General features: G+C 36.4%; 1 protein-coding gene across 2 annotated transcripts in view; it reads left to right on the forward strand.

Moving 5' to 3' along the window:
* CENPI (centromere protein I) overlaps positions 1-14,766 on the forward strand; it is a 56,323-nt gene that overhangs the window by 4,620 nt on the left and 36,937 nt on the right. For both annotated transcript variants that reach the window (XM_059910268.1, XM_059910267.1), the window contains exons 4-5: positions 8,411-8,529; positions 8,817-8,924. In XM_059910268.1, the coding sequence (XP_059766251.1) occupies positions 8,411-8,529; positions 8,817-8,924 (227 nt within the window). The remainder of the gene's footprint in view (positions 1-8,410; positions 8,530-8,816; positions 8,925-14,766) is intronic.

The raw sequence follows: 14,766 nt of genomic DNA on the forward strand, positions 1-14,766 counted from the left end.
CACCATCACTACCAGATCTTTATATGTAACTCTTTTGCTAAGTTGAAATACATATTGAGGGGCAGGTGTGCTAGAAATGTCATAATTAGGTACAAAGGGACTTTGGACTCTTTAGTAATTGAAAAGTCACTGGGAAGTAAGAATAGAGTCTTTATTGATTTCTCCCTTTGAATTTGGTGCCATGTGTAAAGTGTTAGCGGTCAGACTGTTGTAAACTTTACAAGGGTTGGGGGATGGGAGTAGGGGAGAAGAGAGGAGTAAAAACAAGATACCACGAGACTGGAAAGCAGAGATTTTTATTCTTGTGATTCATTACCTGCCACCACTGCTTCCTTTCTTCTCCACAGAATGATGGGGTAGGAATTGATGAGATATATTGTTGAAGTTATGTAGGATATATAAATCTAGAGATCTGATGTACAACATGATGACTATAGTTAGTAATAGTGTATAGAATACTGGAAATTTGCAAGAGAATAGATTTCATGGGCTCTTACCACACACAAAGAATGGTAACTCTGTGAGGAGATAAAATGTTAATTAGCTTGACTGTAGTAGTCATTTTATTATATATAGGTATAAAGTATCTGCCGGGTGTTGGTTCCAGGACCCCCTGCGGATACCAAAATCCTAGGATGCTCAAATCCCTTGATAAAATGGCGTAATATTTGCATATAACCTACACACATCCTCCTGTATACTTTAAATTATCTCTAGATTACTTATAATACCTAATAAAATGTAAACACTGTGTAAATAGTTGTAAATACAATGTAAATGCCATGTAAATAGTTGTCTTGTGTGGCTAATTCAAGTTTTGCTTTTTCGAACTTTCTGGAATTTTTCTTTTTTTAAACAAATATTTTCTGTCTGTGGTTGGTTGAATCCACAGGTGCAGAACCTATGGATATGGAGGGCTGATTATATCGTATCATCATGTTGTACATCTTAAATATATACAATTTTTATTAACAAAAATAAGAGGTCTACACTAGTAGGAAAAGAAAAGATGTATAAGATGTTTCTGAGAATGCTGCTTGCAGGCGAAGTTAAGAACAGTGTTATCTTGGTGAATGGATGTGATAACCATGCTATAATGCATGTAAGACAGCGTTTAAAGACCTGTATGTTTCTAAGAATGCTACTTGTGGGAGAAGTTGAGAACAGTGTTATACTGAATGGATGTGATTACCACGCTATAATACCTGTAAAACAGTGGTTAAAGACACATGTATCCAAGATATTGTTGAGGCTTCTACTTGCATGAGAAGTTGAGAACACTGTTTTTTCAGTGAATGGTTGTGATCACCACTGTATAATGCAAATAAAATAATGTTTAAATACAAAAAGAAATTGATGATATACATGTATATTTAATTATTGAAGCCTTAATAAGCAGAAGTTGATATAGGGTATACACAAAACTACTCACAAAATCACTTCTATTAGCAGATGGGAGGATAGCATAGAAGCCAAGAGAGTATGATGGAAAGATTGGACCAATATAGAATGATATTACTACCAGCTAATAGTATAGTTGTTTCATTCTGCTATCCTTCCCACTTTTTTGCGGGGGATGGAGACTAGAAATATATCTATTTATTCTTAAACATAGGAGCTCATGCAAGATATCTTAGAGTAGCTTTAAATAAATCAGAATCTATTATGCCATTTTAAAAGGTCCTTGAAATTTTCCTAGGAGTAAAAGACTTTTTTTTTTTTTTTTTTTTTCATGTAATGTCTGAAACATTTATATTAACATATTTCCATACATATTTCCATACAAGTACAAATATAAGATTTTTAGAAATTTCATGTAATGTCTGAAACATTTATATTAACATATTTCCATACATATTTCCATACAAATACAAATATGATTTTTAGAAATTTCATGTAATGTCTGAAACATTTATATTAACATATTTCCATACATATTTCCATACAAATACAAATATAAGATTTTTAGAAATTTCATGTAATGTCTGAAACATTTATATTAACATGTTTCCATACAAATAACCCAATGAAAGTTTAGTATTAGTTGTTTTGTTTCTTTTTTTATACTGCAGGTTCTTATTAGGCATCAGTTTTATACACATCAGTGTATACATGTCAATCCCAATCGCCCAATTCAGCACACCACCATCCCCACCCCACCGCAGTTTTCCCCCCTTGGTGTCCATATGTCCATTCTCTACATCTGTGTCTCAACTTCTGCCCTGCAAACTGGCTCATCTGTACCATTTTTCTAGGTTCCGCATACATGCATTAATATACGATATTTGTTTTTCTCTTTCTGACTTACTTCACTCTGTATGACAGTCTCTAGATCCATCCACGTCTCAACAAATGACTCAATTTCGTTCCTTTTTATGGCTGAGTAATATTCCATTGTATATATGTACCACATCTTCTTTATCCATTCGTCTGTTGATGGGCATTTAGGTTGCTTCCATGACCTGGCTATTGTAAATAGTGCTGCAATGAACATTCGGGTGCATGTGTCTTTTTGAATTACGGTTTTCTCTGGGTATATGCCCAGTAGTGGGATTGCTGGGTCATATGGTAATTCTATTTTTAGTTTTTTAAGGAACCTCCATATTGTTCTCCATAGTGGCTGTATCAATTTACATTCCCACCAACAGTGCAAGAGGGTTCCCTTTTCACCACACCCTCTCCAGCATTTGTTGTTTGTAGATTTTCTGATGATGCCCATTCTAACAGGAGTGAGGTGATACCTCATTGTAGTTTTGATTTGCATTTCTCTAATAATTAGTGATGTTGAGCATCTTTTCATGTGCTTCGTGGCCATCTGTATGTCTTCTTTGGAGAAATGTCTATTTAGGTCTTCTGCCCATTTTTGGATTGGGGTGTTTGTTTCTTTGATATTGAGCTGAATGAGCTGTTTATATATTTTGGAGATTAATCCTTTGTCCGTTGATTCATTTGCAAATATTTTCTCCCATTCTGAGGGTTGTCTTTTCGTCTTGTTTATGGTTTCCTTTGCTGTGCAGAAGCTTTGAAGTTTCATTAGGTCCCACTTGTTTATTTTTGTTTTTATTTCCATTACTCTAGGAGGTGGATCAAAAAAGATCTTGCTGTGATTTATGTCAAAGAGTGTTCTTCCTATGTTTTCCTCTAAGAGTTTTATAGTGTCCAGTCTTATATTTAGGTCTCTAATCCATTTTGAGTTTATTTTTGTGTATGGTGTTAGGGAGTATTCTAATTTCATTCTTTTACATGTAGCTGTCCAGTTTTCCCAGCACCACTTATTGAAGAGACTGTCTTTTCTCCATTGTATATCTTTGCCTCCTTTGTCATAGATTAGTTGACCATAGGTGCGTGGGTTAATGTCTGGGCTTTCTATCTTGTTCCATTGATCTATGTTTCTGTTTTTGTGCCAGTACCATATTGTCTTGATTACTGTAGCTTTGTAGTATAGTCTGAAGTCAGGGAGTCTGATTCCTCCAGCTCCATTTTTTTGCCTCAAGACTGCTTTGCCTATTCGGGGTCTTTTGTGTCTCCATACAAATTTTAAGATGATTTCTTCTAGCTCAGTAAAAAATGCCATTGGTAATTTGATAGGGATTGCATTGAATCTGTAGATTGCTTTGGGTAGTATACTCATTTTCACAATGTTGATTCTTCCAATCCAAGAACATGGTATATCTCTCCATCTGTTGGTATCATCTTTAATTTCTTTCATCAGTGTCTTATAGTTTTCTGCATACAGGTCTTTTGTCTCCCTAGGTAGGTTTATACCTAGGTATTTTATTCTTTTTGTTGCAATGGTAAATGGGAGTGTTTCCATAATTTCTCTTTCAGATTTTTCATCATTAGTGTATAGGAATGCAAGAGATTTCTGTGCATTAATTTTGTATCCTGCAACTTTACCATATTCATTAATTAGCTCTAGCAGTTTTCTGGTGGCAGTTTTAGGATTCTCTATGTATAGTATCATGTCATCCGCAAACAGTGACAGTTTTACTTCTTCTTTTCCAATTTGGATTCCTTTTATTTCTTTTTCTTCTCTGATTGCCGTGGCTAGGACTTCCAGAACTATGTTGAATAATAGTGGTGAGAGTGGACATCCTTGTCTCGTTCCTGATCTTAGAGGAAATGCTTTCAGTTTTTCACCATTGAGAATGATGTTTGCTGTGGGTTTGTCATATATGGCCTTTATTATGTTGAGGTAGGTTCCCTCTATGCCCACTTTCTGGAGAGTTTTTATCAGAAATGGGTGTTGAATTTTGTCAAAAGCTTTTTCTGCATCTATTGAGATGATCATATGGTTTTTATTCTTCAATTTGTTAATATGGTGTATCACATTGATTGATTTGCGTATATTGAAGAATCCTTGCATCCCTGGGATAAATCCCACTTGATCGTGGTGTATGATCCTTTTAATGTGTTGTTGGATTCTGTTTGCTAGTATTTTGTTGAGGATTTTTGCATCTATATTCATCAGTGATATTGGTCTGTAATTTTCTTTTTTTGTAGTGTCTTTGTCTGGTTTTGGTATCAGGGTGATGGTGGCCTCATAGAATGAGTTTGGGAGTGTTCCTTCCTCTGCAATTTTTTGGAAGAGTTTGAGAAGGATGGGTGTTAGCTCTTCTCTAAATGTTTGATAGAATTCACCTGTGAAGCCATCTGGTCCTGGACTTTTGTTTGTTGGAAGATTTTTAATCACAGTTTCAATTTCATTACTTGTGATTGGTCTGTTCATATTTTCTGTTTCTTCCTGGTTCAGTCTTGGAAGGTTATACCTTTCTAAAAATGTGTCCATTTCTTCCAAGTTGTCCATTTTATCGGCATAAAGTTGCTTGTAGTAGTCTCTTAGGATGCTTTGTATTTCTGCGGTGTCTGTTGTAACTTCTCCTTTTTCATTTCTGATTTTATTGATTTGAGTCCTCTCCCTATTTTTCTTGAGGAGTCTGGCTAATGGCTTATCAATTTTGTTTATCTTCTCAAAGAACCAGCTTTTAGTTTTATTGATCTTTGCTATTGTTTTCTTTGTTTCTATTTCATTTATTTCTGCTCTGATCTTTATGATTTCTTTCCTTCTGCTAACTTTGGGTTTTGTTTGTTCTTCTTTCTCTAGTTTCTTTAGGTGTAAGGTTAGATTGTTTACTTGAGATTTTTCTTGTTTCTTTAGGTAGGCTTGTATAGCTATAAACTTCCCTCTTAGAACTGCTTTTGCTGCATCCCATAGGTTTTGGGTCATCGTGTTTTCATTGTCATTTGTCTCTAGGTATTTTTTTATTTCCTCTTTGATTTCTTCAATGATCTCTTGGTTATTTAGTAACGTATTGTTTAGCCTCCATGTGTTTGTCCTTTTTACGTTTTTTTCCCTGTAATTCATTTCTAATCTCATAGCGTTGTGGTCAGAAAAGATGCTTGATATGATTTCAATTTTCTTAAATTTACTGAGGCTTGATTTGTGACCCAAGATGTGATCTATCTTGGAGAATGTTCCGTGCGCACTTGAGAAGAACGTGTAATCTGCTGTTTTTGGATGGAATGTCCGATATATATCAATTAAATCTATCTGGTCTATTGTGTCATTTAAAGCTTCTGTTTCCTTATTTATTTTCATTTTGGATGATCTGTCCATTGGTGTAAGTGAAGTGTTAAAGTCCCCCACTATTATTGTGTTACTGTCGATTTCCTCTTTTATAGCTGTTAGCAGTTGCCTTATGTATTGAGGTGCTCCTATGTTGGGTGCATATATATTTATAATTGTTATATCTTCTTCTTGGATTGATCCCTGGATCATTATGTAGTGTCCTTCCTTGTCTCTTGTAACATTCTTTATTTTAAAGTCTATTTTATCTGATATGAGTATAGCTACTCCAGCTTTCTTTTGATTTCCATTTGCATGGAATATCTTTTTCCATCCCCTCACTTTCAGTCTGTATGTGTCCCTAGGTCTAAAGTGGGTCTCTTGTAGACAGCATATATATGGGTCTTGTTTTTGTATCCATTCAGCCAGTCTATGTCTTTTGGTTGGGGCATTTAATCCATTCACGTTTAAGGTAATAATCGATATGTATGTTCCTATGACCATTTTCTTAATTGTTTTGGGTTTGTTTTTGTAGGTCCTTTTCTTCTCTTGTGTTTCCCACTTCGAGAAGTTCCTTTAGCATTTGTTGTAGAGCTGGTTTGGTGGTGCTGAATTCTCTTAGCTTTTGCTTGTCTGTAAAGCTTTTGATTTCTCCATCAAATCTAAATGAGATCCTTGCCGGGTAGAGTAATCTTGGTTGTAGGTTCTTCCCTTTCATCACTTTAAGTATATCATGCCACTCCCTTCTGGCTTGCAGAGTTTCTGCTGAGAAATCAGCTGTTAACCTTATGGGAGTTCCCTTGTATGTTATTTGTCGTTTTTCCCTTGCTGCTTTCAATAATTTTTCTTTGTCTTTAATTTTTGCCACTTTGATTACTATGTGTCTCGGCGTGTTTCTCCTTGGGTTTATCCTGTATGGGACTCTCTGCGCTTCCTGGACTTGGGTGGCTATTTCCTTTCCCATGTTAGGGAAGTTTTCGACTATAATCTCTTCAAATATTTTCTCTGGTCCTTTCTCTCTCTCTTCTCCTTCTGGGACCCCTATAATGCGAATGTTGTTGCGTTTAATGTTGTCCCAGAGGTCTCTTAGGCTGTCTTCATTTCTTTTCATTCTTTTTTCTTTAGTCTGTTCCGCAGCAGTGAATTCCATCATTCTGTCTTCCAGGTCACTTATCCGTTCCTCTGCCTCAGTTATTCTGCTATTGATTCCTTCTAGTGTAGTTTTCATTTCAGTTATTGTATTGGTCATCTCTGTTTGTTTGTTCTTTAATTCTTCTAGGTCTTTGTTAATCATTTCTTGCATCTTCTCAATCTTTGCCTCCATTCTTATTCCAAGGTCCTGGATCATCTTCACTATCATTATTCTGAATTCTTTTTCTGGAAGGTTGCCTATCTCCACTTCATTTAGTTGTTTTTCTGGGGTTTTTTCTTGTTCCTTCATCTGGGACATAGCCCTCTGCCTTTTCATCTTCTCTATCTTTCTGTAACTGTGGTTTTTGGTCCACAGGCTGCAGGATTATAGTTTTTCTTGCTTCTGTTGTCTGCCCTCTGGTGGTTGAGGCTATCTAAGAGGCTTGATGGGAGGCTCTGGTGGTGGGTAGAGCTGACTGTTGCTGTGGCGGTCAGAGCTCAGTAAAACTTTAATCCACTTGACTGTTGATGGGTGGGGCTGGGTTCCCTCCCTGTTGCTGTGGCGGTCAGAGCTCAGTAAAACCTTAATCCACTTGACTGTTGATGGGTGGGGCTGGGTTCCCTCCCTGTTGGCTGTTTTGCCTGAGGCAACCCAACACTGGAGCCTACCCGTGCTCTTTGGTGGGGTTAATGGCAGACTCTGGGAGGGCTCACGCCAAGGAGAACTTCCCAGAACCTCTGCTGCCAGTGTCCTTATCCCCACGGTGAAACAGAGCCACCACTCGCCTCTGCAGGAGACCCCCCAACACCAGCAGGTAGGTCTGGTTCAGTCTCCCCCAGGCTCACTGCTCCTTCCCCTGGGTCCTGATGCACACATTACTTTGTGTGTGCCCTCCAAGAGTGGGATCTCTGTTTCCCCCAGTCCCGTCAAAGTCCTGCAATCCAATTCCCACTAGCCTTCAAAGTCTGATTCTCTAGGAATTCCTCCTCCCGTTGCCTGACCCCCAGGTTGGGAAGCCTGACGTGGGGCTCAGAACCTTTACTCCAGTGGGTGGACTTCTGTGGTATAAGTGTTCGCCAGTCTGTGAGTCACCCACCCAGCAGTTATGGGGTTTGATTTTACTCTGATTGCGCCCCTCCTACCGTCTCACTGTGGCTTCTCCTCTGTCCTTGGACGTGGGGTATCCTCCTTGGTGAAGTCCAGGGTCTTCCTGTCAATGATTGTCCAGCAGCCAGTTGTGATTCTGGTGCTCTCGCAAGAGGGAGTGACAGCACGTCCTTCTACTCCGCCATCTTGGTTAATCTCTCGTAAAAGACTTTTTGAGGTATAATTCACGTACCATAAAATTCACCCTTTTGAAGCATACAATTCAGGGTTTTTTAAAAATTTTTTTTAGCATATTCATAGAGTTGTGCAACCATCACCACTATCTAATTTCCAAACATTTTCATCATGCCAAGAAGAAACCCTGTACTCATCCTCCCTTGTTAGATAAAAATATTAGAACCAAAGAATTTGCTTTATAGTTTATATTAAAAGTTAAAGGTACATTTTTGTTTCAAACTATGTTTTGTAATGATGATAAGAGATATTGAATATTATTTTATTGCCTTCAATGTGAAGTGAAATTTTTAGGACCAAGAGTTAATAATAGTAAGGAAACAGTCAAGATCCTAAAATGTAGTTTGATTTAGAGTTTGTCTGCTTTCCAGGGAGTGCTGTAAACACTCGGATATTCAAGTGTATGATTCCAGCAACTCTAATATCAGAAGATTCTGTGGTTAAGGCGGTCTCTTGGCTTTGTGTTGGCAAGTGTTCTGGTAGCACCAAGGTAATCTTTTTAAACCCTTTGATGATAAGTCCTTCAGAACCACTTAAGGGCTGGCAAGGAAGAGCCACTTATGGAGTAATGGCAGTGGCCTTTTGTGCAAAGCCTGTAGTTTTGGAACAATGTAGCTTGATGCAAGGAGTCTGTTCAAACAGAAATTTTTACTGAGAGATAAAATCTATTATCCTTCTTTGCGCTAGAGGCTTCTAAAACAGCCCTGAGGGGGGGAATTAAGCTCCTTCCTCTGCAAGTTATATTTCTCTAAAGATAAGCATTTTGTCTCTCAATAGGTACTTTTTTATCGTTGGCTGGTTGCAATGTTTGACTTCATTGATCACAAGGAGCAAATTAACTTGCTCTATGGCTTCTTTTTTGCTTCATTGCAAGATGATGCACTGGTAAGTAAAAATTGGACAGCATCATGCATTGATCAAATGGTATGTGCTTGTATATCGATGCACTATATGTGCTTCAAAGTGCCACACAACTTTCCTTACTTATTTTAAAATATATGAAACACATAGAAAAGTATAAAGAGTAACATAAGAAACATCTTTACACCTGTCTCTCAGATTAACAAATAAAATTTTTAATGCATTTGCTTTATATCTTTTTTAAGGAAATAATTGTAACAGATAGAATTGAGTTCACATTGGAGTCTATTTGCTGATATAGAGCAATGATTGCCATCTTTTCCCTTTTAAACCACTTCAGCAGGGTCCTTTGGGTCACTTATTGTACAGTTTCTTGATTAACACTGCGAAAACCTCATCAGAATTAATGAGGAGAGGATTACTTTTCATGAGATGCCAATGGACTGATTTTGATTAAATAGCATAATTATTCCCATTGAAAACATTAATAACTCTAAGAAATCAATCTACTGTCCACATGGAAGACTTTCAAGGACCATCAGTAGTTCACAGACCATGTGAACCATTCATCTAACCGAATTCCTCTTGCTTCTGGATAGGGAATTCATCCATTGATTTCATTTTTAAAAAATTGACTGTCTTCATTGCATTGATCGAGGCAATGTAGAAGATTCAAAGTTTAGCAGAGAGTTTCCATATTCCAGGGGTTTATAATCCAGTTGGGGGACTAAGGGAAGCAGATAAAGTTAAATAACAACGCATAAGTTAAATTATCAAAGACAGTATATGTTAACATGAGGATAATAATTGCTGTGATATTTCCAGGAAGGAAAGAACACTGTAAACCAGAGTGATTAGAAAAAGCATCATAAAGTACGTAGGCATTGAGCTAGGCCGTGAAGGTTGAGTAGGATTTGAGAGTTGATGTTTGATATGACAGGAATATTTCAAGCGAAGTTGTGAACTGTGTAAATTGTATTTCAGGAGACCTTAAATAGATCAGACTGACTTAATTACAATTGGTGTCAGGCAGTGGTGGGTGATAAGGCTGAAAAAGTTGGGTGAGGAAAAATTGTTGAGGTCTTTAAATGTGATGGTAAGGAATTTGAACTTTATCCTATATCCAGTGGGGAAATCACTGAAAAACTTGGGGCAGAACATGTTGAAAGCAACACTGTAGGAAGTTGTATCTAGTAGTGCCAAACATTATGAATTAGGATGGAGGCTAGAGTCAGGAAGACTAGTTAGGAGACTAACATGATGATGACATCCTAAACTAGCAGTTCTCAGATATGCTCTGTGGACCCCTTGAGGCTCCCTGAGAACCTTTCAGGAGGTCTCAGTGGTTCAAGTTATCTTTATAGCAGTATCAAGATGTTATTAGCTATTTTCACTGTGTTGACATTTGCACTGGTGGTGGATAAAACTGCTGGCGCCTTAGCACAAATCAGGTCAGTGGGACCAGACTGTACTAGTGGTCGTTGTGTTCTTCACTGCAGTAAAAAACAAAAATGCTAGTTTCACTTAATAATGTCCCAAATGAAGCAGTAAAAATTACTTCATTAATTATATTAAACTTCAACCTGTGAGACACATCTTTAATATTATGTTTGATGAAATGGGAAGTACAAATAAATCCCTTCTGCATACTAAAGTACAACAGTTGTCCTGAGGAAAAGCACTTGTGTGATTGAGTTGTGAGCTAAACCAGCTGCTTTTTTCACAGAATACCATTTTTACTTCAAAGAGTGACTGACATATAAACTGTGGTTATTCAGACTTGGGTATTTGGCAGATGTTTTCTTGAAAATGAACAAAGTGAGCTGGTCATTTCAAAGAAAACAAGTGGCACTATTTTTTGCCAGTGATAAAATTTGAGCTTTTAAGCGAAAATTACAAGTTTGGAAAATTTGTATCTGCCACTGTGAACTTGACAGCTTCCCGATACTTAAAGACTTTCCTGATGAGTATGGTAGCAATATTAATGAATGTGATTTTTAGATATTGTATAATGAAATGTGTCAATATTTGGAAACTTGGTATAACTAATTTCCAAATTATCAAGTATGATATTATGAAATTATGCATGGGTAAAAGAACTATCCAAAGTGCAAGATATATCAATGAATTTTAATGGAACAGAGTACAAAGAGAGTTCATTGATAAGATTTCAGATTCCACATTGCAGCTGTTCCCTAAGAGACTATCACTTACCAAGTTTTAGTGAAGTATCAAAGACTAATATTCACAATTTTCTGAAAAGGCTATTAAAATATTACTTTCTTCTCCAACTACATATCTGTGTGAGGCTGGCTTTTCTTCATGTACTTCAATCAGAACAACATATTGTAACAGATTTAATGCAGAAGCAGAGAATCCAGCTGTATTCTATTAAGTCAGAAACATTAAAGAAATTTGTAGAAATGTAAAACTGTGTCACTCTAAGTCATTTTTTTGGGAAAATATAGTTATTTTTCATAAAATATTTCATTTATTGTTAGCATATGATGGGCTTATTTTTTAAATGAGTTAGTAAACATTTAAAAATTTCCGAGTTTTAGTTTCTAATATGGTAAATATCAACAGATATAAACCAGATAAACAAAAGCTCTTCGGGGTCCTCTAAGTTTTAAGAATGTAAAGAGTCCTAAGACCAAAAAGTTTGAGAATCACTATCCTAGACTCAGGGGAATGAAAAATTGAAAGGACAAATTTTAGGGGAAATTGTAAAGGAAGAATTGACTTGGTACCTATATTGGATTAAGGGAAGGGTCAAGAGATAAAGATCCAAGTTTTTAAGGCAGCATGACTCAGAATGATGGTACCTTTGACCATAAAAGGAAATTTGTGAAAAGGAGGTAGTTTTGGAAGGAATATAATATATTTGGCTTTAGATGTACAAAGTTTGAGGCTACATCCTGTAGAAATTCACTCAATGAACATTTATTAACCACATAATATGAAAGGCATTGAACTAGTATTGGAAATACAAATATGAGTAAGAATAAGTTAACTATAAGCCTCATATAATTAACTTATATGAGGCTTATATGCCAGGCACTAGTATACTTTATATACACAGTATTTCATCATCTCTAAGATGCCATCAGTGTTAAGATGCATCATTATCTTATGAACCGTTACAATAGAATGCTGCCATTAAAACTATCACATGATATGGATTTTAGGATTAGTTCTGTTTTCAGAGATGTTAAAATGTAGAGAAAGAAATGTTAGACTATGTAAAGTGTTTTTTTCCCAGTTCTGAGGGTCTGAAAGTTCTTTTCTTACATCGATATTCTGAAAGAAATGAATGAGCACCTACTATTTTCTATACTTGTGCTACCAGTATAGTAGCCACTAGCTTCATTTGACTAAGTGAGCACTGGGAATGTGGCTAGGCCAAACTGAAATGTGCGGTGAGTGTAAAACACACACCAGATAAGAAGTGGTTTTAACTCACATGAACCTCTTGCCAGCCTTATGTGGTATACACTTTTATCCCCATTTTAGAGATGAGGAAGCTGAGGCACAGAGAAGTCAAATAATTACCCAGAGTCACGTGACTAGAGCCAGGATTTATGGGAAATGATATTCCCATTTTAGAGATGAGACAACTGAGGCTTGGAAAAGTTATGTAACTTTGCTAAGGTAAGCTATCTAGTAAGAGGCTGAGCCTTGAAGATCTTTAAATGTAGTAGGAGAGAAGATAAGTACAGTGTGATAAATCCTGTGATAGTATCCACAGAGCTCCATGTGAGTATACAGGAGAGGTATCAAAATAAGACTGGGGATCAGGGTTAAAGTCATAGGAATTTGTTTTCAACAGGAAGAGAGACATGGGTGTTGATGTCAATAAATTTGTGGGTTAGTAAGGGACATGATTGAGGGAATTCCTGCCCAGTGGTTTTAGTGATTTTTTTTTTCCTCAAAGTTTCACTTAAGTAGGAGGCAAGGTCTTCTGCTGAGAATGAGGATGGGAAGATAGAATATTATGTTTGAGGAGAGAGTATACATTTTGAAATAGCTTTTGGTGGAAATAGAAATAGGAGGTTAGAGACACAGTTCTGAAGGCCCAGATGAGTTTAGGGAGCACGAATTTGTGATAGGTAAATTTCTCCAGGGTGGGACAAGGAGGCAAGAGAGTGACTGCCGATGGATCAGGAAGTCTAGAGAGAAAAGGGAGAAGGTGAAGACAAAACAGGGCAGATTGGGAGCACACGCAGCTGAGGTTCAGGATGCCTTGGTGACATTCAGGAAATGTATTGGGGTTAAAAACTGGAATGATAGAAATTGTAGCATTGGAGTTTAAGATTTCAGGAGGGGATGGTTCAATGTGATGACAAGATTCAGAGTGACAATGGGGTGAGTTGTTGAAGTAGGGTGAGGGAATGAAGGTTATTGGAATTGAAATTTTCTCTATCCTTATGGGTTTATTGTTGTTGCTGCCCATTTATCAATTACAGAGTGAGGTATGTTGAAAATCTCCCACTATGAAGGCAGATTTGTTAGTTTTCCCTTAAAGTTCTGTCAAATTTTACTTTATATATTTTGAGTCTATTACTAGATATATGCACAATTATAGTTTTCATATTGTCCTGCTGAATCAAACCTTTATCATGGAGTTGCCCTTTGTTAGAAATGCTTTTTTTTTTTTTTTACTTGTAACAAGATGAGTTTAATAGTTATTTCATATCAGAAAATAGCCAGAAAGAGTATACAACACAAATATAGTGAGATCCATAATAAATTTCCCTTACTTTTTAAGTGGAAATAATATATATGACTTGAATTTATATAATTATTATAAATAGACTAAAGACAATATTTGTCCTTTTGTGACTGGCTTATTTCACCTGGCATGTCTTTGGGGTTAATCCATGTTGTAGCATGTGCCAGAATTTCCTTGCCTTTTAAGGCTGAACAATATTCTATTGTATGTATATACCATGTTTTGTTTATCCATTCATCCATCAATGGACCCTTGCATTGTTTCCACCTTTTGGCTGTTGTAAATAATGCTGTTACAAAATAATAATAATAACAATGAAATAATAACTAATAATGCTATTACAAACATGGGTGTGGAAATATCTATTCAAGGCTCTGCTTCCAATTCTTTTGGGTATGAATGCAGAAGGGAATTGCTGGATTGTATGGTAATATAGTAATTTTATGTTTAATTTTTTGAGAAGCTCCCATACTGTTTTCCACAGTGACTGCACCATTTTACCATCCCTTGCACAATGCACAAGCATTCCAATTTCTCTACATTCTTGCCAGCACTTGCTATTTTCTGTTTTTGTTTTGTTTTAAATAACAGCCATCCTAATGGATAAGAATTGGTATCTCACTGTGGTTTGCACTTCCCTAATAATTAGTGATGTTGAGCATTTTTCATGTGCTTATTGGCCATTGGTATATCTTCTTTGGAGAAATGTCTGTTCAGGCCCTTTGCCCATCTTTTAATCAGGTTGTTTGTTTCATTGTGGGAATTCTTTATATATTCTGGATGTTAACCCCTTATCAGATATATGATTTGCAAGTATTTTTTCCCATTCCATGGGTTACCTTATCACTCTTGTTAATAATGACTTTTGTTGCACAGAAGTTTTTAATTTTGACATAGTCCAGTTTATCTATATTTTCATTTGTTGTCTGTGCTTTTTGTGTCACATCCAAGAAATCATGGCTAAATCCAACATTATGAAGATTTCCCCTATGTTTTCTTCTAAGAGTTTTTTTTTTAAACATCTTTATTGAAGTATAATTGCCTTACAATGGTGTGTTAGCTTCTGCTTTATAACAAAGTGAATCAGTTATACATATACAATATGTTCCCATATCTCTTCCCTCTTGCATCTCC

Source organism: Balaenoptera ricei, chromosome X (genome assembly GCF_028023285.1).
Source record: "Balaenoptera ricei isolate mBalRic1 chromosome X, mBalRic1.hap2, whole genome shotgun sequence".
Taxonomy (NCBI): domain Eukaryota; kingdom Metazoa; phylum Chordata; class Mammalia; order Artiodactyla; family Balaenopteridae; genus Balaenoptera; species Balaenoptera ricei.